Source organism: Dunckerocampus dactyliophorus, chromosome 13, assembly GCF_027744805.1.
Source record: "Dunckerocampus dactyliophorus isolate RoL2022-P2 chromosome 13, RoL_Ddac_1.1, whole genome shotgun sequence".
Taxonomy (NCBI): Eukaryota; Metazoa; Chordata; class Actinopteri; order Syngnathiformes; family Syngnathidae; genus Dunckerocampus; species Dunckerocampus dactyliophorus.
Window position 1 is genome coordinate 11,279,139 of NC_072831.1, and position 20,762 is coordinate 11,299,900.

Genomic DNA, 20,762 nt, shown 5'->3' on the forward strand with positions numbered 1-20,762 from the left:
CTGCAAGATCCTGTACTAGCTTCTCCTCAAAAGAGTACTCCTCTGTTTCTATCCATATTCTCTGATAGGCCAGGAGGAAGAGGTTAATAGAGCGATGCCTACGGAGGGGGTAAGAGGACATTAGCCTGGGTTAGATCAAAGCAGAGCAAAGGAGGGAAGCAGGCCCTTCAGGAGAGGTTTAGAATGGTTAGTTCAGGGTACTGGTACATCCCACTGGCCATGAATTCTTTATGGTTTAATAAAGATAAATATCAGAGACTAAAGCATGTCACAAATTGGTTGCTTGTTAGCTTTGAGGAGGATCAGTCAACGCGATTGATTGAGCACTAATGTTGCCCAGAGGTCTGCATAGATGTAGTTAATCTTATTAGCCAAAGCTGATGTCATGTTCTTCTTTAGACCACAAACAAATTGAGATGGCATCAACAGCGCTTCTGCTGGTTGCAGCCAAGTAATGCGCTCAATTATGCCTTGGTTGCCTTGAAGCTGCTGTATGCAGCCATTTGGAGGGCGCTCGCGTTCAGACAGGCTGCAAGGATTATATCCCTCCCTCTTCCTGGTCCGACCTTGTAAGCCTTGACCTTGTAAACTACACATAACATGCCCCACAAGCATGCAAATATAATTTCACTCACCAGCAAACAGCATATCCTAGCATAGTTTTTTAATCTTTTCATTCTCAAAGATGATTATGAATATATACTATACCTATTACAATTAGTATGCCCATCCTAGTACTAACCTACACATCTTACCTTTGACCTCATCTACACCCAATATCTTAATTTAGAGTGGCTATATCTGCTCTATCTTTCAGCTCGATGCCTTACTGCCTAATGTACAGACCAGTGGAGAAACCAGTGTGGATATTTGAATGGAAGTTAAGAATTGTGCCTGGAAGGAAGCAGAGGGTTTTTACATGAGGTGCGCATGGCCTCAGCAACAACGTTGACTACGTTACCGTCAGCATGGAGAGCAGACTGTCATAGCCTGAGTTCTCATGCATTTTCTCCAGCCAAATATGTCGGTAGGCATTCAGGAAGTAATTATTATTTTTGTCCCTAAGGTGGGGAGGAAGTACAATAGAGTGTGACACTGAGGACAGAACAAAGATTTCAACTGAATTGACTTGACATTACTCCTCACATGCAGTAAAATAGTACTCCAGAGCAAAATGTGACTGCATTGGAAATAGGGTAGTAATTGTTTGCTATGCTGGGACATATTTCACTGTCAACAAGTCTGAATGAATGTGACATGCTGCCAGGCAGGCAGGTTGCCGCCTCTGAGCACATATTGAAGGTGGCCGGCCTACTGCTTGGGCCCCATAATTGTTTTCCTCCTACTGTAGCTGGCTTCCTGTAATTGAGTTACAGACCAGTAGGGCATGAAATTGCTAGTGTCCCTTTTCGAAAAAGGGAAAACATCTGCAGGCCAGACATTTATCCTACAAACACACAGACGGCGCCTGTGCATTAATGCATGGTCACGATCCAGGAAGTGAAAAATTAGGTTTCAGAGAGAGAAAACACAAAGAAAGGTGTTACAGATGCTAGAACAATCACAGGGAGATGTCCAATAAGTGTTCTCATGGACAGATTATTAAAAGGTTTTTTAGCATCGTTTACCACAGATATTCTGTAAATATAACATTTGTATTGCAATACCTCGGTAGATTATAGAGTGGAGCCATTCGGAAACAAGCGACGACAGCTCTTTTCCTCTGCTTGGACAGCAACTTCTGCCAGACACATTTCTTGGATCTCAATGGCTGCTCCACCTAATAGTAGAAACAGTGCATTTATCACACACATAATATCGCACAGCTCAAGTGTTTTAAGTGATTATATTCATGTTAATCATTGTCAACCTGATCATGAGATAGTGAATGCAGGCAGGAAAATGGTAAAATATCCATTGGTGCTATTCAGTACTGTGCAAAAATCCTAGCCCACCGCTATTGTCTTAATTAACTTTTTCACAGCTATTATTTTGGCACAGTAAATAGAAGAAAACTCATGACTTTCCCAATTTTGTGAGTTTTTTTGCCCTTTGCATAAAAACACTTTTGGGACAATAAATGGATAGGGCACCAACCACTCAGCGAGACTACATACCAGAAAAACTACCTTTACCAGCAATGTAGATCAATACAGAATGTATTGGATTGTTCCTAGTCACATTATTACTTTGAGTAGTCACTGTGTGGTCACACAGAATAGGCCCCCGAGCCCAATAAAAAATAAGGCCCGCTGATCAATTTCAACAAAGAGCTGCACTGCCCTACACACCAGAGAAAGGACAGGGAACGTGTGGCCCTGTCCACACGGAAATGTTCCTGGGATTTTATTTCATTTTTAAAATTTGCATCCACACTGTGCCAGGATAAGTAAAACAGACATTCAGGCAGAACCACGTGACACCAGAACTATAGAACGCATGAGCATAAAGTCCATTGTCTTCTGCTTTCCAAGGCTTGTCTAGACTGGCGACGGAATGGAGTTACTTCTGCGAGTCATTTTGGAGTATAAAACAAAAAAATATCAGCTGTGGTGAGTCATGCCAGTCAAAGTATTCAGATATTTTGTTGGCTTGTCTCTTCTGGTCACGTGATCGCGACAGGGCCATGACCTTATTGTTTTCAAAAAGTTGCGTTTTGCTTGTCTACATGGCAATAAAAAGCCGGTGTTTTCAGATTTCCCACTCTGGAAGCCGTTTTCAAAAAATTATCGCTGGAATCCCAAAGCTTTAGAAATGGCTTTTATACCCAGACTGATAGATCTCAATTAATCTCAATTGAGTTGTTTTAACAGGGGAAGCTATCTAGGTTTGGATTTTTTTTCTCCCAAAATTTTCATTTAAAACTGCATTTTGTGTTCAGTTGTGTTGTCATTGACTAATATTTAATTTTTCTTGATGATCTGAAACATTTAAGTGTGACAAACATGCAAAAAAATAAGAAATCACAAAACACTTTTTCACACCACTGTACATATACATATACATATGCAGTATATATACACACAACTCTTCCCTCACCCACCCCCCATTTCCCCTGATAGGGTGGGTGGCTGTTCATCTCAAGCTCGAGTCCTCTACAAGAGGCCTGGGAGCTTGAGGGTCCTGTGCAGTATCTTAGCTGTTCCTAGGACTGCGCTCTTCTGGACGGAGATGTCTGATGTTTCTCCACGTATCTGCTGGAGCCAATTCTCCAGTGTGGGGGACACGGCCCCCAGTGCTCCTATGACCACGGGCACCACTGTTGCGTTCACCTTCCAGGCTCTCTCTTGAGCCCTTGGTATTTCTCTAGTTTCTCGTGTTCCTTTTTCCTGATATTGCCATCATTGGGGATGGCTACATCGACCACAATGGCTGTCCTCTGCTGCTTATCCATGATCATGATGTCCGGTTGGTTGGCCACAACCATCTTATCGATCTGTATTCGGAAGTCCCACAGGATCTTAGCCCTCTCATTTTCCACCATCTTGGGAGGTGTTTCCCATTGCGATCTAGGGGTCTCCAGTTCATATTCTGCACAGATGTTTCTGTACACTACACCGGCTACTTGGTTATGGCGTTCCATGTATTCTTTTCCTGCCAGTATCTTACACCCTGCTATTAGGTGCTGGACTGCTTCAGGGGCATCTTTGCACAGCCTGCACCTGGGATCCTGCCTGGTGTGGTAAATCTGGGCCTGTATTACTCCTGTGCTCAAGGCCTGCTCCTGTGCTGCCATGATTAGCGCCTCTGTGCTGTCCTTCAGTCCACACAGTATATATATACAGTATATACACACACATGGTGGAGCACTCTCCCACTCCATACTGGTTAATTATGTGAAAAACAATCGAAAACCACACGGTTCAGAGATTCTATTCTTTCTTTGCATTTTGTAACATTATGTTAAACAGGCAGTTTTAATGTCAGAGATGAAGTAGATGTACCTAAAGCAAAGTGCCACCTGTTTTCTGCCAACACCTCCACACAGTGTATGAAAGTGCAAACGTTCCTACCAGCTCCAGGTTGAAGACAGCAGCAGAGATTCTCTGTATCCGGTCCACCACCCTCTCAGGGTCAGGAGGTCCCTCGCCTCGTATTATGATATCCTTGTAAAGGTTTATCTGCCACCTCACGGCAGGGTCTTCAGACTGGGGGCAGGTATCACAGACGGATGTCAAGCTGATACAGCAAATGTTATTATACACTATAAGGACAAAAGTATTGGGCCACACAAGAATTCAAGTTTCATTCAGTCCCATTGCCACAAGTGTATAAAAATTAACATTTGTGAAAAAATGGGTTGCTCAGTAAGGGTGTAGTAACACTAGGTCGTTCGTACTGTACTGGGCTTGGACACAATTCCCCCTTCCTCTTCTGGCCAGCGTTCTCACTGTACATTTGTACCATGGCCCACATGAGCATGTGAACGGAGCCCTAGACTACCTCTTCCAGATCATGCCAAAAGAGGGAAAGCGTGCTGAGCCTGGTCGCAATTGAGTGTACTCACACTAGCCAAACGTTCCTTATATGGGCATGAAACGATTGGTCTAGTGTGAGTACGCTGTAAATTCAATTGTAGTACTGTAAAATTTTGTCATTAGTCCTTAAGACTCCATCAGTTGTATTATTCTGAGTTGGTTCATTTAGGAATTATATGCTTCCAACAGTTGGTGAAAGCAGTGTTAGGGGAGCATTAATTCCACACTCACCTTTTCTCTGAGGTGAAGGTTTTGCCGGATGTGATCTTTGACCTCATCATCTGTGTCTCTCTGTAAAACAATATTCAAAAGCTTGGACATGGATCAAATGTGGCATTTTATCAAAGCTGCACATTTTTTCAAATGGGCAGATTTTAGTCTGACCATCAAATAGCGTGTCTTGGCCAAGGAGATGAGTTCCTGGTCTCCTGGGGTGCACATATTGAGGCCGATGGGAAGCATCTTCTTCAGAGCGGCCACGATCAGTGATGTCTGGATGGAATAGAACTCACCCCGCCTTTTCTTGTGTTTCCTCTCCTGGTCCTGTCCCCCAGACTGAAACAAATACAGCAAACAAAATACACAATGAAGGAGAAATAAGAAACTTTTTACTCTTCATGTCAACAGTCTAACTCAATCACAAAGTACAGGATTATCATTTATCATTGATCTTATTACAAAGTGGGAGGCTGGATAAGAATAAAACCAGCGACAGCAATAAAGGCATTGTTTGTCAGCCCTGGCACAATCTGTGATAACACTTAATGTTCCACTGAAGCGTATAAATATCTCACACCTCAGATGAAAACACAACTAACAAGCTGTCTCTGTTTCAAAAGCAAGATGTCACAAAAAAGTGGAAAGGAAACCTCCACTACTGAGCCAAATCGAAGCAGCAAGCTCTGAAAAAAGCATACATATATCCACACAGATAAGAACACACACATAACAACATATGCAAACTTAGGCCAATTAGTGGCCAAACACAACACAATCTAACAATCAAAACGATTCCACATTTCACAATAAGATTTCACTATTTCACCCACCAAAAGACAATGAAGAACAAGGAAATGTACTATGCCACGCACAGCAATAAAAGGAGAAAAAGACACCAGAAAACATAATAATATGACTTCACTATAAATGACAAAGCACAGAGGCACAATGCACTATTGTCTTTTCCAATCAGCTGCCATGGAAACATGCACTGCATCACTCTACCTTTTCCTTAAAGGACTGTATGAGACACAGAGAGAGGCAGAGAGAGACAGGTAGGTAGAAGGGTGACAGTTAATGGAGGCTCACGTTGTTGTGTGCACTGCAGTGAAATCCATCCCTTCAAAGAATTTGACGTTCACAAATAAAATGCAGTATTTGCTTCTGACGTGTGTGTGTTAGTCCCGTCTATTAAGTCACACTGGTGTATTTACAAAGTTATAAAAGTATTTTTGGTTAGTTTGTTCACATATTGTTTTTCTTATATGGTTGATTCAAGGATCAACAAAGTCAAACTCAAGATTAATAGAAACATAAAACAAAAACTACAAATGTGAGTTTGTTAATTTTTTTTTTTCTAACAAAGCTTCTTGCCAATAGATTTCAAAGTTTTTGAAAGCTGCAGTAGCACGTAAAATTGTTTAAATGTTGTTTAATTGTTTAAATACTGCATTTTAAGAACAAAAACTTAACGGAGCATGGTGAGTTTTCGAGGATTACGGCGCAGCAACATAGTCAGCACTCGCCCGTATGTGCATGACAGTCAGAAGGCTAAGCAAATAACCTGAAATACAAATGAATTCATCAGACTAGAGGACCAGCCTTTCTCAGCGGTGGAACCGCCGACTGCTCTCTCACATGGAAGAAGTCTTGCCATGAAGCGCTCCATCAAAGAATGTACTCTCCTTAAAGAAGGCATCTCATCCTCTGTAAGTTTCACAAGTGATATTTGTTCTCTTGAAAAAGTAAGCAAAATATAATATTTTTGTCTAAATTAAGGTGATTTATTTATTGTTCCTTTTTTCATATCATATAACCAATAGCAAGAGTGCAGCCAGGAAATTTGTGCCTCATGAAATTTTTTTTTTTTTTTTTAATTTTTTTAATAATGACCAATTTGCCATGGGCACCTTGGAGTTGTCCTAACTTTTCCCACCTTTACAGCGTCCCCGGCCAATAGCACTCATCATAAATATATCAAAAAGGTTACAGTTAAACCATGTAATCGGTATCGGAATCGGCAGCATTAAACCCTGATCGGAGCATCTCTTGTAAATACTGTACCAATCAAATGCTGTAAATACTGTTATACTGGCATGGAGTGATGGATGTGAACCAACCTTTGACATCTTAGTTTTATTGTCTCCAGTCAGGAAGGAAAGATTGTTGATTTCATTCTGGACCACAAAGTTCTGTTCCTCTCGTTTAAAATTCTGTGAAATTAAAAAAGAGAGACAAATCCTATTTGATCAGCTTTTTAATCAGATGTCCAATCTATGCTGTCATGATTTCTTACATGTGATTTGCACCAGAGGATAAAAATTTCAGCAACCATTCTGAAGAGCTCATTAGAGTCTGAGTCTGGTTCTTTCAGCCATCTGGATCTGCACACAGAGGGAGGTTTGACCTTGACCTTAGTCATCTAATAGCGATGAGCTCACCTGTTGTTGTCCACATAGCGAATGAGCATGGGGTAAAAGGCGTAAAGGTCCCTGCAGAGCACAGCAAACTCATCCAGGATGAGCAGCTCAGCCTCCTGGGTGTCTCCCTTGCTGTCAGCCTTTAACAGCTCCTCCTCGGCCACCACCTTCACCGTCTTCTTCTTCAACTTCTCCAGCGTTGGCAGGAAGTGACTCTTTAGCAGGTCAGTGCGGGCTTTGCTGATGATGGGCTGCACATACACTGAAACACAAACAGTGAAAACATGCAGAATATGCACCGTAATTTCCAGTGTATAAGCCACTACTTTTTTCTTAAACTTTGAACCCTGCGGCTTATACAGCAGTGCGGCTAATATGTGGCTATGTTCCAATCTCGTAACATCTCCTTGACTTTATAACTACAACTAATCGTTTAAATACTGTGCCGCTCTCGAGTCAGTGAGGAAACGGCAGCTCTTTCTTTGGCAGGAGCCAATCACGAGTTACAAGTGAACTCACGACAAACTTGTCAACCCATTGGAAATCGCAGGAGGTCATTATAATACTCATGATAACACTCATAACAGTCACGGTGTCGTCTTAAAAAGAACAGTAAAATCATCTCAAAGCAACTTAACACTCAAAAGGTAGCTAAGACATATACAATACAAGTACCAAGAAGAGTTTTAAATTAAAAAAATACTATTTTATAGGCTTCCCATCATGCATTTCGTCCCAGCAAAGCATTTCATTGACGCTGCAATGATTCATCGCTGTTTCATGGTTGACTATGGCCTATTAGTCAAAAATCTTGAAAGACAAGTCATATGTAGTATTCTACACAGGCCACTAGGCGTCAGTAAAGTTACATTGATGAGACATTATTTTACATGTCATTAACTTAACTTGCACTCTGCATTGAGTCAGCCACGAATGCAGAGTGAAAAAAGTTGTCCTCCCATTACGTGTGGAAGTGGTATATCTTTTTTGCTTCTTACTTTGTCTTTCTTCCCCACTCAGTTTCAAACCCTTTCTTAAGTTCAGAATAAATACATTGGAGGCTAACTAGTTAGCTCGATGGCTTGCTATTCTTAAAGTGGCAGCCCTCTCTTTTGTCCCTGCAGAGATAGTCTGTGTGTAAGAGTTTCGCAATGCGGTGTAAACAAAGATAGCAGTAGTGCAGCAGTGTCCATTATTTTACAGATGCACCTGCACGCTAGATGCATGTCAGACTGGCTGCCCTGTAAATCAGTCAAGTGACAAATGTCATAGTGAGGGTGGATGATAGGCTGATGTCAATCTTTTCTTTTTTTTTATGCCATGCGATCCCAATGCTAACGTGTGAGTTATTATGTCTTATTATTGCTTATCATGTCTACTATAGTAGGTAATGTGAGTGTAAAGGTGACTACAGAGTATAGGGGTGTTATTTCATGTCTACAGGGTTCTAATACTGGTAAAAACATATTTAGTAGGTCATAAACAGGTTTTCTATACTTTGAAAAGAAAAATACTCCATGTTGAATCCTACTTTGCGGAAATTCACTTATCACAGTCGGGTCTGGAACCAATTACCCTCGGTAAACGAGGGAAGACTGTACAGTGTTCAGTTCTAAAAGCATTAAAGACATTACCTTGATAAAGTAATTAGTAATTAGTTTCATTGTGGAGTGTGCTGCACTGGCTAAGTCCTACCTGCAATCCTCTTCATCCACGAGGCCTCATCGATGCCCAGGTTGTTGTTGAGGATTTTCAGGATGTTGCCCAGAATGAGGCTGAGGTGTTGTGATGTGACGGTGGTGCAGCACACGCTGCTGCTGCTGCTGGCTGGCTGGTTCTCAGGCCCCCTTTCCCACCAGTAGGACAGGTAGTTACAAAGCATGGGCAGGACCACTTCGATCACATGGGGCATCTCTGTGTACCGCGCTCCAGATTCGGCCATGTCGTTGATGTCTTTCACGAGCCCGTCAAGTCGCGGCATACCGGGACACATTTTCTCAACTGAGTCTGGAATGCCCAGGACTAAAGATTGAATCAAAGACTATTTAGAGCCATATCTAAAGGATTGCCTAGAAAGAACAACATCTAACTTACTGGCTCGTTCACGGCCACTTTTAGTGTTAAAAACAGAGAAGGGGTTGTACATGTTCAGCATGGGTTCCAAAAAAGCCACGGGCATGGCCCCCGCCAAGGTGGCCAGACACTGACCCAGAGCTGGCAGCTGTCTGAGGGACACAGAGCAGGTCAAAGTGGCTCAATGTATGGATTCAATTACAAAACCATTAATGGAATAACACTGCAAATTAGCTCGGATACCTTTCTACGTAGATGTTCTTCCCTGTCCCCAGAGCATAGAGGCTGGTCAGGATCCGATAGCAAGACACTTGGACATCATCCACTGGAAAGGGCAAAACAACTCCAACTGAATCATGTCCTAACAGATGTTCTCTACTCAGCATGTCCTGTTAAAAGTCAATTGTTCACGTACCTTGGACTGGATGTCATTCAAAAGCATAATGTTATATCTCTTTTAATCACAGAAGTTTTGAAAAAGAATGGTGGAAGTCTGAGACTGGTAGAGAGCTGTAAATAATCATTAGCTACCAAAGTGCAAATTTACTTTAGCCAGCTATAACATCTGAGGGCAGATACCCTTTAAATTTAGAAAGGCCTCAGCTTTGCCATAGAAAGAATCACTGGCTGTTGGAAAAATAAGGTTTCATAAATAAAAGGCACTTATTAATGCAAATCTCTAATCAGATGATAGAATCGTAAATCATTTTGATCAGGACAATGTTACAGTCTACATTTGAGCATCAGAATGGGCTGCAATGGTGATTTATGGAAATATACTGTAGCAAGTTGCTTCTGGTACAATATTTCAGAAGCAGCTACGGTTGAGCCTCAACATTTCAATGTTGAAGTAGTACACTTTGGTAATTGACCAAGACTTTAAAAGGTGAAACTGCAGTCATGCATGGCATTGACTGAAACTGCAGCATGATCTCATGAGACTTTGTCTTATTTTATCTATCACTGCAAGTGGCTAAGATGTTCATGCGTGCTATAGTCCTGCCACATATAAGCTACTGTTACAACCTGGTCACAAGCAAACCAACCACACTAATAGTTGCATCGTTTTTTGTTTTTTTTTACTAACCTTTTATACTGTATTTGCATTGTTCCTTTTATAGTCCTTTTATTGTTGTTTTAGGGAGACAATTGTTAACATCTGTCCAGGGACAACAAATGAAAAATAGCCTTTTGGCTAACTCTGGTGCATTTGCAGCAATGCTATTTAATGTACACTGTCCCTGTCAAATAAACCAATTAAAATAAATATAAAATATTCTAATATAAGGGAGTTTGTTTTTTTACCAGACTTGGCTTATATCTTTCAGTAATGGCCTCTACAGTGTACCTCTGATTGCAACAAGGAAAAAATGCAATGGCAACCATAGAACTGGAGATGGCAGTCATTGAAATGAATGTGGGGTTTCAAGAGAATATTCACAAAAGGGAAAAATTCAAGTTGCCTGTTGGATTTTCAAGTCTTGATTTCTGCTTCAGCATTTGGATGATGTGGTCAGATCTTCCATAAAAACAAAGTACAAGTATGCCTTGTATTAATGACATGTAATTGGGGCTACTCTTTTGGCGCAAATTGGTCTTGGTCTTCCGAAGTATTGTTATTCATTCATTTACGTCAAACATTGGCACACTGGTCTCACTACTAAGATATTTTGTCTCTAATCAATATTCCCTACATGCGTGTCGCTGAATGTATGCACTGTAACAGCTGAGGTGATTCTAAAGACAAGAGGATTAACAAGTTGCACCCCATGAATGTCACGTCAGCGCTTTTTTCTTCGTATTGTATTATCTGTGTCTCAGTGTATCACCACACTTACACTACATGTAAACATTTGCTAGATTATATCTTAACTGTGAGGACTCACAAAGAAGGTCCACCCCAAAGTGGTGTTGAGTGATGTGCTCAAACAGAGCGGTCAGGATGGGGAGCAGAGCCACCGTGGTGTAGTTGATGTTCTGCGAGACGCCTTTCATCTGTGAACGTGAGTGAGTGAACTTCCCCAGCTTGAGGTTCTCGAACGTTTTCTCCAAGTCCTCAGCGGCGTTCTCAAAGAACGTCCTCAACCCCACCCTCACAGATTCCGAGCCCGACTTCATCACTGTCCTGTCGTGGTGGAAAAGAGCTTGATCAACACTCACAAACACAAATATTGCATTCAAAATAAATCACTCAATAACCCTTGGCATGAAAAGGACAGCACTCTGTAAATGTTCGTAAAATATGAGACATCCACCTCACTGCCTCTCTCACACGTAGAAACATGACTGATGTGTTCAGTAAATTACATAAATATTTACATTAAATCCAAGGTGACATTGCAGGTGTCAAAGCATTGCATACAAAAACGGTGTATGCAATGCATTAATATGATTAGTCTGTCTATTTTCAGCATTTCATAATTCATAACATTACTACATGAATAACAAGGCTTTGATGTGTCCCAGTAGAAAGGACAAATGAAAGGTAAAAAACATTATGGCCTTCATTCAGCGTGAGCTGCATTAACAAGAAGCACACTGTAAGCCTTGGGCATCATATGCTGCATGAAACTTGTTTGCTTAATTAAATGCCAAAGGATGCTCTTTGCTAATGTCAGTGCTTCCCGCAAGACATTCCAGCAATAAGAATACTTCATGACAAATATGCTTTTAATGAGATGAAACAAAATTGATTTTAAGTCATAAAAGTACAGCGAGAAAGGCTCGCAAATAATTTAAATAGTTCAGCAATTTATCAAACAGTGGGCTTTTGTTTCATTCCTTTAGGAATGGATATTCAGTGTTTCACTTTACACGCTGCCATGTTTGAACCCACCTGGTATCCAGTGTGTGTGCCAGGATGTGCAGACAGCTCACCATCGTGGTAGAATCACTTCCTAAGAGACAACAAGCACGCAAAAGCAATCATCACAATGTTTGATATTATCGGCCAACTGATATTATTGTATATTATTTTATATTGGCAGAAAATTTTGATCTCTGTCCATATCAATATAGATTTTCTGAATATGCAATTTGCAATAAAAGCACTGATTATGCAAGAGGAAAGAAAAGTATCAATCTTGAATATTGGAGTACTACATGGAGCAAAGTAATTCCCGATTTAGAATTTCACTAATTGTATTAGTCCAGAGTTTTACAGTTTGTACTTTACTTTGTTCTTATACGAATGTTTGTACCACATGTGCAGTTATTTGCATAAATGTGCAGCTAAATTGTATGGTTACCAGCATTATTAGAATTGGATTCTTATTTGTGAATCTATTCAGTCTAACCTCTCTTACTTGCTGATAGTAGTTTATCAACATTTTAGTTGACTATTGGTCATGACTTTTGAAATAACAATTTTGTTGAGACAAAATGTTTAAAATGGCACTTTTTCTATGACGTACAGTAAATTGCATATTGCAGTATTTTTCTTATTAACAGTGTTTATTTGCTAAATACATTCTGTGGCATCACAGTAAAATAAGCATCATGTGTTCATTCATTACACAAGATGCGACCTGACATTAGGTTGAGGGAAGACCTGCACTGCCTGTATTGGTGTTGGTGGTATCCGTATCGATAATGAAGTGCTGGGCAACATCGATATATCAAATATCGGTATGAAAGCAAATATCAAGAATATTTCTAATTATGATGAGGAGAAGTCACTGCCATATACTTCTCGGGACATTTAGTAGGCTTTCATACAAAAAAGTAATGCACTACAATCAGTAGAAAAAACATATTTGACCTAAAAACAAGGTATCTTACCTCCTAACCCCATTAAATTTAAATTAAAATACATGATGCTCCTATAATTTCGGTTTCATAATACAGCCACTTCTGTTTAAGAAGGATGTGGCCTCATGTTGACAATTTTAACTGAACAATGCTGAAATGCTGAATACTGAACAATTCCTGAGCCTTTCATTAGTCTGAATTGAACTCCTGAAATCAAATAACTTTTGCACGACATCCTAATTTCTTGAGATGCTGTATATGTACAGTCATGGAAAAAATGATTAGACCACCCCTGTTTCTTCAGTTTTTTGTTCATTTTAATGCCTGATACAACTAAAGGTATCTTTGTTTGGACTAATATAACAATGACAAGAAAAATAGATCTTAAGAGTTACATTTTTTTGGCAGTACAATGCTATAGCTATTCATGCAAGCACTTACACTGTAAGTGATTTTGGTTATTATCAAAAAAACCATGGAAGTTGCTAGATATCAGCTCTTAAATGAAACTCTTATGAGCTATATTTGTTATCACCATTATATTTATCCAAACAAACGCACCTTTAGTTGTATCAGGCATTAAATGGATCAATAAACTGAAGAGACAAGGGTGGTCTAATCATTTTTTCCATGACGGTATATGTATTTTTGGGATGCTCCGATCAGGGTTTTACGCTACCAATTCCGATACCAATCATCCATGAGTGAAATCATCTGACATCCGATCACATAGATTAAGTGTACATTTTAAAATGTATTTATGATGAGTGCTATTGGATAGGCGTGTCATTTAAGGGGGAAAAGTTAGGACAATTCCAAGGGACCCCAAAAAATAGGCATTTCTTAAAAAATAAAACGGGGGGATGGGGCGCCCAGTGTGTGTTTTTTTTTTTTTTACGGGGCCCCGAATTCCTGGTTGCAACCCTGCTACTGGCTATATGATATGAAAAAAGGAACCATTAAATCACCGTCATTTAGACAAAAACATACTTGACTTACTTTTTCAAGAGAACATATTTCAGTCTTGAAACTTAGAGAGGATGAGACGTCATCTTTAATGAGAGTTTGAATGTGAGAGTACATAGTTTGATGGTGTTCTAGCAGGACTCCAAGTGAGAGAGCAGTGGGCAAACCCGATGTCTTCCACTGCTGAGAGAGGCTAGTCATCTAGTCCGAGGAACTGAATTATTTTCCGGGTTATTTGCTTTAGACTTCTGTCTGTCACGCACATATGGCGAGTGTTGTCCAACGCTGGCTACATTAGGTGATGTTTGACCGATGATCACATCGTGAGCCTCGAAAACTCACCATACTGCGTCAAGTTCTGCAAATGCTGTAGTAAATTAAAGCTTTTTAACATGCAAGATATTTTTCGTGTCATGTTTAGCAAGGTACAAAATTTATCACTCTCACAAAACAGGTAAGTTCCACACGGCAGACATGTTTGTTTTGGGTTTGGCATGCCTGCGTAGTGTGAAGGAAAGTGGGTGGGGGACGCTCGTTACAGGCTGCATGCTGTAGTCATTTATCGGCATATGCCGATCACATGCTTTTTCTCAGAAATCGATATTGATCGGTGGCCGATCGATGGAAGCATCCCTAATGTATTTATTTACTGTGTTTTCAGCAAAAAGAAAAAAACACCGAAATACTCTGCATGCTTTATATATTGCATTTTCCTAAAAATATCATGCATATTTTTAAATCATGTTCAACAGGTCGTATTCAATTATTAACCTTAAAATGGTAATAATCAATAATTCAAATTTGGAAAAAAGATCAAGTTTGATTTGACATAAGTTTGCAAACGCTACACACACACACACACACACACACACACACACACACACGTGCATGCACACATGCAGGCAGAAGTGAGCAGCTTACCAAAGAGAGAAATCCTATGTCTTACAAGAGCTGCCAGTTTACAAAACAAGCTAGAGGTGTGAAGTTTAGAAAAGGGAGGGAAATTCAGAAAGTTACAATGAGTAAATAGTTGAAGCAAAGATCGTAAAAATGATTGTACAGTGAGTTTTACTGTCATGCTGTGTACAGTAAATGTGTGTAGATGCAAGGCAATGTGGCGACCTGGTGACCATTTCCTTCTCCTTGTTGGAGGCGTAGCCGCTGCTGCTGAGGTTCTTATTGGGTGATGACAGGAAGTAGAGAGAGTGATTCTTGAAGTATTGGTCAATGAGTGGGAGGAGAACCTGGAGGAGCACAAAAATATATAAGATATACATAAGATAGACATACAGAATCACACATAGAATTCCATTCTTACTTTGGCAAAAAACTTGATTTCTTGCTCATGAGGTGACCTGTCTGTTTTGCCACTGGCAGCCATGGCCTCTGGATTAAATGAATATAAAAAAAAACTGAAAATGGGCTTTCATATGTGCATTATAATTGCATCCTTTGCGTTATTATTGTACCTAGATGAGCGATGAACTCCTGGGCGGAGTCAACATACTTGAGCAGCTTCTTGAGGAACCTGTAAGCAAACCTTTTCTCCATGGACGAGGAGTCCTGCTCCAAGTCCTTCAGACCTCTGCAACTCAACACATAAAACAACAATCACCTTTTTGACTCATCATCTAAACTACACCGTCAAACAGCAACTTTTAGAAGCTGTGTTTGCCATGTTAGTGACCACCTTGTGATGCTGTAGCCACTGATTTGAAGGAAGCGGAAGAGATCCTGAGCCTTCTCTCGATCACGAGCCTTCTCTTTGGCTGTCAGCGTTTCATAGGGCACCAGCAAAGGGTGTGTACCTCCACCTAAAAGCAGTGTCCAAGCACACAATGAAGTCATACGTGGAGTGTACTATGTTCGTTTCCAAGAAAGCAGTGGTTGCACGGTTTTGACCTATTTACGAATGACGTATGACCTACTTAGGCACACCAACTAAAGATTTGGGTGGTCGTCATCAAAAACTAAGCAGATCTAAAGCTGATCTTTAACCTTGACACTTTGACCTGTGGAAAGCTCTGATGACCATACATGACCATATATGGTGACTATTAAGTGCTATTGTGATGTAATTGTTGCAGAGACACAAAGACAAAAAAAACCACAAACCGCTATATCCTGCTATTTGCACTTCAAAACAAAAAAAAAAGAGGTTCTTTTAACCTGCACACCTGTGCGAGGTCACAGTATCTGAATGTATCTGTGTGTAAACAGGAAGTAGCATAATGACCCAAATATAAGCCAACCCTGGATATAAGATGACCCCTCTTTTTCAAGACCTGTTTTTGGAAAAATATTTTTTAAGACCAAATAAAGTCTATTTTTTTAAATCATGTTTTCAATAACAGTGAAAATAACAACTGGTAATAGATTACAATAAAATACAATATTATATTTGTTTGTTTGCATTTATACAATTTCTATACCCCAGATATAAAATGGGTACCCTTTTTCAGACTTTTAGGGAAAAAATATATATTCAGGTCAAGACGGTACAATTGAGCTCATTAGCATATCACCTCTATATCCCAGGTCAGTCTTTTTCCTTTTGGCCCAGATGTTATGGTAATTTTCAGCCACCACCTCCACCATTCCCTTGTACAAAAGACAACAAATAGGAAAAACGGCAACTTTCATCAGCATTCAGTAAACAGTAAAGATTGGCATAACAATGACTCAAATAACATTAAGAAAGTCGATTGAGTGATTAATTGTTTTAAAGGTGCTGTCCCTTTTCAGTTCCAAACTACACTTTTTTAAACCAAAATAAATATTAAAATATACAAACACCAAAAATGGCTAGGAGGTGTTACCAATAGTTGTTTAAAAGAACAGATTGAACAAATAAATGTCTATATTTGTCACAATTCCAACATAAACTTGAAAAAGATTTTGTTCAACCTCAATAACAGTATTGCTTTTTACATCTTTTACTCTTTGCTGTCTGGTATTCATGTAAATGTCCATGGCGTGTGCACATATGCAACAAATCGAAACGTATTCTAACCTAAAAAATGTTTCTCATGAGAAGTAATGCAATTCCAATTAATCCGTTTCGGACACCCAAAAATGTTAACACTGAAATTTTTTTTTATAGTTTTGCAATTATATTTTCACATGGAGAAAACAATTCGGAAGGTCTATAAATGACAAATGAAACGGATAAATGAACATTTAACGTCACTTTTACTTTAATTAATGACTTGATTGGTGACAAGGACGACTATTATAGTCAGCTTCGTATTTTCCTCTGAGTTATCTCTTCAATTCAATAGTGTTTCTTACCTTCTTTATCAAAATGTGCCATACTGCACGCTAACCGGAAAACGTATGCAAACTGAGGCAACGTTTTCCATGTAACCAGGAAAATATCCTAACGGGCAAGGCACCTTTAAATGATTGAGGCAACATGAAGTGCATTACTGGGCTGCAACTAGAAGAGGTGCTATGGATTCAGTCTCAAATAGTTTGATGGGACATTTGGCTGACCATTGAGCTGACCATTTGCTAAACGTTTAAATTCCACTTGGAAGCATTATTCTGCTCAATACAACAGCAACATTGACATCGGATTTCAGAACATTCAAAGACAGATTCTGCCATCCTGATATTTAAAAATGAACAAAGAATCAATGAATTGATCATTTATTTTCTCCATCGAGTCAAATGCCCATCCCCGGTAAATAACATTTTTCTTTTTGTTTGTTTGTTTTGGTTTTTTAAATCTTGTATTTGGTCTGGAAAAAAGATACAAATAAATGTATGGTAAAGGAGTGGTCACTCACTTGCAGCTCTCTGGATAGAACCACATTGCTTGTGTCTACCGGGCTGGGATGAAAACCATTCGCCTGTGTTTAAAGAAATTGAAATGAGTGATTCAGCAGGTTGATTGTGTCTATTTTTTATATATTTCCACCATACTTGTGAGGCCTGAGAGATCTTTCGCATCTTTTCATTCTCCCTGTGTTGCGATGTGCTCTCTCCATCTCTGGCCCGGTCGACACTCCAGCCCATTGCCAGCATGCTTTTCAATGACTCCCTGATTGGCCATCTGTAAATCTCTTTCTCCTTAACACCAGGAGGCAACACAGTGAAATAATTAGTCTCTAAATAGTCCTTTAGTTAAACCATGAAGACAAAGGTACTGGGACACATGTTTTAATCAATTATTTGAATCAATAAGGAATAGGGATAGACCCTTAAGTTGGTTCTTAACTCTTAATTATTCCCACCGTAAAAGTACACAAAACAAGGTGCAAAAAAAGGAGTGCTTGGATGAGTTTGATGTGGACGAACTAGAACAGACTTTATGAGCAAAGCTTCTTCTGCAACATCAGTGACCTCTGTCCAAACAAAAGGAAAAATTCCCCTCCAGACAGGCTTTTGGCGATGACCAATTTTCAATTCCTGTAAATGCAATAGCTAGGTGTGCCAATATGTTTCCTCATGTAGTCAACAAATGCAAAAATGCAACATCATCCTAAATCTTATGTTACGGTACATAAGATTACGGTACCTTCTCTGTCAGAGATTTGTATGTCCTGAGCTGTGGGTGAGTCCTGGCCTTCTCATCCACACAGTCTCCATATTTCCACCCAAGCAGCACCTGGAGAGCAATCACAGTGGGTCGTATGAGGCCAACAGCGTATCTATTGTGCCTTTGTTTATTCTTAGAATGCCTTGGTAGAAGATATACACACAACGACACGTTCAGATTGTGCTCTACTCAGCTGTCTTTACACAGACGCAATACTGCATCATGTAGCAGGAACAATGTAAAGCATTGGCCCTCAATACAGAAACAAGCAGTCTTATTGTCAAGCCTCATTAGCTTTACCTTCTCTGCTGACCATTTCTCATGAGAATGTTCAGCATACTTGTTGACAAAGTGCTCAAGCTTCTCTGGGAGGGCAATGCTGAAAGCCAAATGTGCGTATTAATAAGTGGGGACTCTCGATGCATGCAGTTACATTTTTGTACCGTAATGTTTGTACTGTGTATGAACATCAAACGTGTAGCTGCATTGTGACTTACTTAAAGGTGGTGATGGGTTTGGGGTCAAAGTTGCCGTGAGTATCTACTGAAAGAGGCTTCTCCATGATGCTACTAATAGACGCATCCACATAGTCGGGCGGTAATGCTCCAGCTATGGCGCTCAGACAGGGCATCGCCATCTTGAACAGCTCTGGGTCATATTTCTGCACAAAAAGAAGAAAAAAGCCTAATTGAAGTATTGTCATCCATTGGTTGCTCATTAAAGTAGTTGGGTCAAGAAGCAAAAACAAGACAAAGGGGAAGTCTGGAGAAGAGATATTAATGATTAATTATTAAGGCTTCATATCAATATCATGTTTTTAGGGTGGGCCCAAAATCGAATGGAATGCTATGAACATGTCTGAAAATCTTTTTGCCTAAGGCTAGTCTCTTTAATAGCAGCACAACATTTGAATCATATTTTAACCATAATATTAACAGCCATGAAGAGTAATTTAAGTTGAATTTTGAGTGTAGATGTATTTTTTGGGATATCTGAGTGTACTTAAATACATCAGATTTTACTTCTGCAGTAAGAGTTACGTTAGTGAGTGATAAGAATAGCCACTTATTGTTTTTCTTTGTTTTTCTGTTTATTTAGACCACACACACGGACATAATAAAGACATTATTGTGATTTTTGCAGTGGCCCTGAATGCATCTTGCGGTAGTCTAGTCTAGACAATGAGGAATTGTCGTTCCAAGGAGGACTAGAGACGTGTTTGTGTGTTGGTAATACCTACAGTATATGGTGCTGGAATTACACTGCTGTTGATGTGTTCAGGTCAGAATAAAGTTATAAAACAGTGTCAGACTGTGTGACTGTGTGGGGACACTACACAATGCTTCAGTCTGCCGTCATAACAGAGAGGTGTGGCTTGACATGATGCTTAACTAAGCTAAACATTTGAACGGAATTAAATTAGTTACTGCTGTTAATGCACTATTTTGTGATAACTTTAATTTAAAGACAAAGCTTTGTGTTGTTGTTAGCTATTAGTATCAAGTTATCAACATTTCAGCATTCTCTCTTTAAATTGTGCCATCCATCCATCCCTGACTTCGGGCGAGAAGGGGGGTACACCCTGGACTGGTCGGTAGCCAATCGCAGGGCACATATAGACAAACAGTCATTCACTTTCACATTCATACCAATGGAAAATTTAGAGTTGTCAATTAACCTCACACGCATGTTTTTGGAATGTGGGAGGAAACCGGAGTATCCGGACAAAACCCACACATGCACTGGGAGAACATGCAAACAAAGAGATGCCCAAGTGGAAATTCAAACCCAGGTGTTCCCGATCTCCTGACTGTGTGGCCAACATGCTAACCACTCATTTAAATTGTGCCATTTTCCTACATTTTTCCCCATATTTAATGTGTTCTTTGTTCAATTTTTAAGGTGAATGTGATAATAAAAAAAGAACCACGCTTCCGCAATGGCCACCAGGCCACACTTTGGACATCCCTGGTTTAAGCGGCCCTACAATGTTAAATGCGTCTGCCTGTAATAATAGCTTGCCATGAAGAACAGTAAGCTGTGAGGCTCTTCATGTTTATAGGTAGAAGAAAAAATAATTTAAAATTAGGCATTAGTACAACAGCTGATGTATATCACTTGGAAGAGGTATGTGAAAGCCCAGAATAAACAGATGCCTCACCCTCTGGGAGAGCGAGTCAAACACTCCCCAGAAGATCTTCTTGGTGAGCTGCAGTTCATCCTCCGAAGCCGTACCGTAGCTACCCCAGCCGGATGGGAGACAGTAGTACTTCCAGTTCTGCTCATAATGGTTGGTTAGCAGCTGGGGGACAC

General features: G+C 40.0%; 1 protein-coding gene across 6 annotated transcripts in view; it reads right to left on the reverse strand.

The window, feature by feature from the left end:
• The window catches only part of LOC129192313 (ryanodine receptor 3-like), a 159,920-nt gene that overhangs the window by 22,932 nt on the left and 116,226 nt on the right, over positions 1 to 20,762 (reverse strand). For 3 of the 6 annotated variants that reach the window (XM_054796205.1, XM_054796204.1, XM_054796202.1), the window contains 26 exons: positions 20,611 to 20,751; positions 18,947 to 19,110; positions 18,750 to 18,828; positions 18,429 to 18,518; positions 17,834 to 17,980; positions 17,698 to 17,760; positions 16,432 to 16,507; positions 15,597 to 15,720; positions 15,376 to 15,491; positions 15,225 to 15,292; positions 15,029 to 15,150; positions 14,828 to 14,877; positions 12,027 to 12,087; positions 11,077 to 11,315; positions 9,434 to 9,515; positions 9,212 to 9,342; positions 8,813 to 9,139; positions 7,139 to 7,379; positions 6,994 to 7,081; positions 6,818 to 6,910; positions 5,703 to 5,717; positions 4,863 to 5,033; positions 4,710 to 4,769; positions 4,014 to 4,148; positions 1,668 to 1,780; positions 2 to 98 (listed from right to left, as the gene is read on the reverse strand). In XM_054796205.1, coding sequence (XP_054652180.1) covers positions 2 to 98; positions 1,668 to 1,780; positions 4,014 to 4,148; positions 4,710 to 4,769; positions 4,863 to 5,033; positions 5,703 to 5,717; positions 6,818 to 6,910; positions 6,994 to 7,081; positions 7,139 to 7,379; positions 8,813 to 9,139; positions 9,212 to 9,342; positions 9,434 to 9,515; positions 11,077 to 11,315; positions 12,027 to 12,087; positions 14,828 to 14,877; positions 15,029 to 15,150; positions 15,225 to 15,292; positions 15,376 to 15,491; positions 15,597 to 15,720; positions 16,432 to 16,507; positions 17,698 to 17,760; positions 17,834 to 17,980; positions 18,429 to 18,518; positions 18,750 to 18,828; positions 18,947 to 19,110; positions 20,611 to 20,751 — 3,093 coding nt within the window. The remainder of the gene's footprint in view (position 1; positions 99 to 1,667; positions 1,781 to 4,013; positions 4,149 to 4,709; positions 4,770 to 4,862; positions 5,034 to 5,702; positions 5,718 to 6,817; positions 6,911 to 6,993; positions 7,082 to 7,138; positions 7,380 to 8,812; positions 9,140 to 9,211; positions 9,343 to 9,433; positions 9,516 to 11,076; positions 11,316 to 12,026; positions 12,088 to 14,827; positions 14,878 to 15,028; positions 15,151 to 15,224; positions 15,293 to 15,375; positions 15,492 to 15,596; positions 15,721 to 16,431; positions 16,508 to 17,697; positions 17,761 to 17,833; positions 17,981 to 18,428; positions 18,519 to 18,749; positions 18,829 to 18,946; positions 19,111 to 20,610; positions 20,752 to 20,762) is intronic. The other 3 variants (XM_054796207.1, XM_054796203.1, XM_054796206.1) reach the window with 1 other exon arrangement.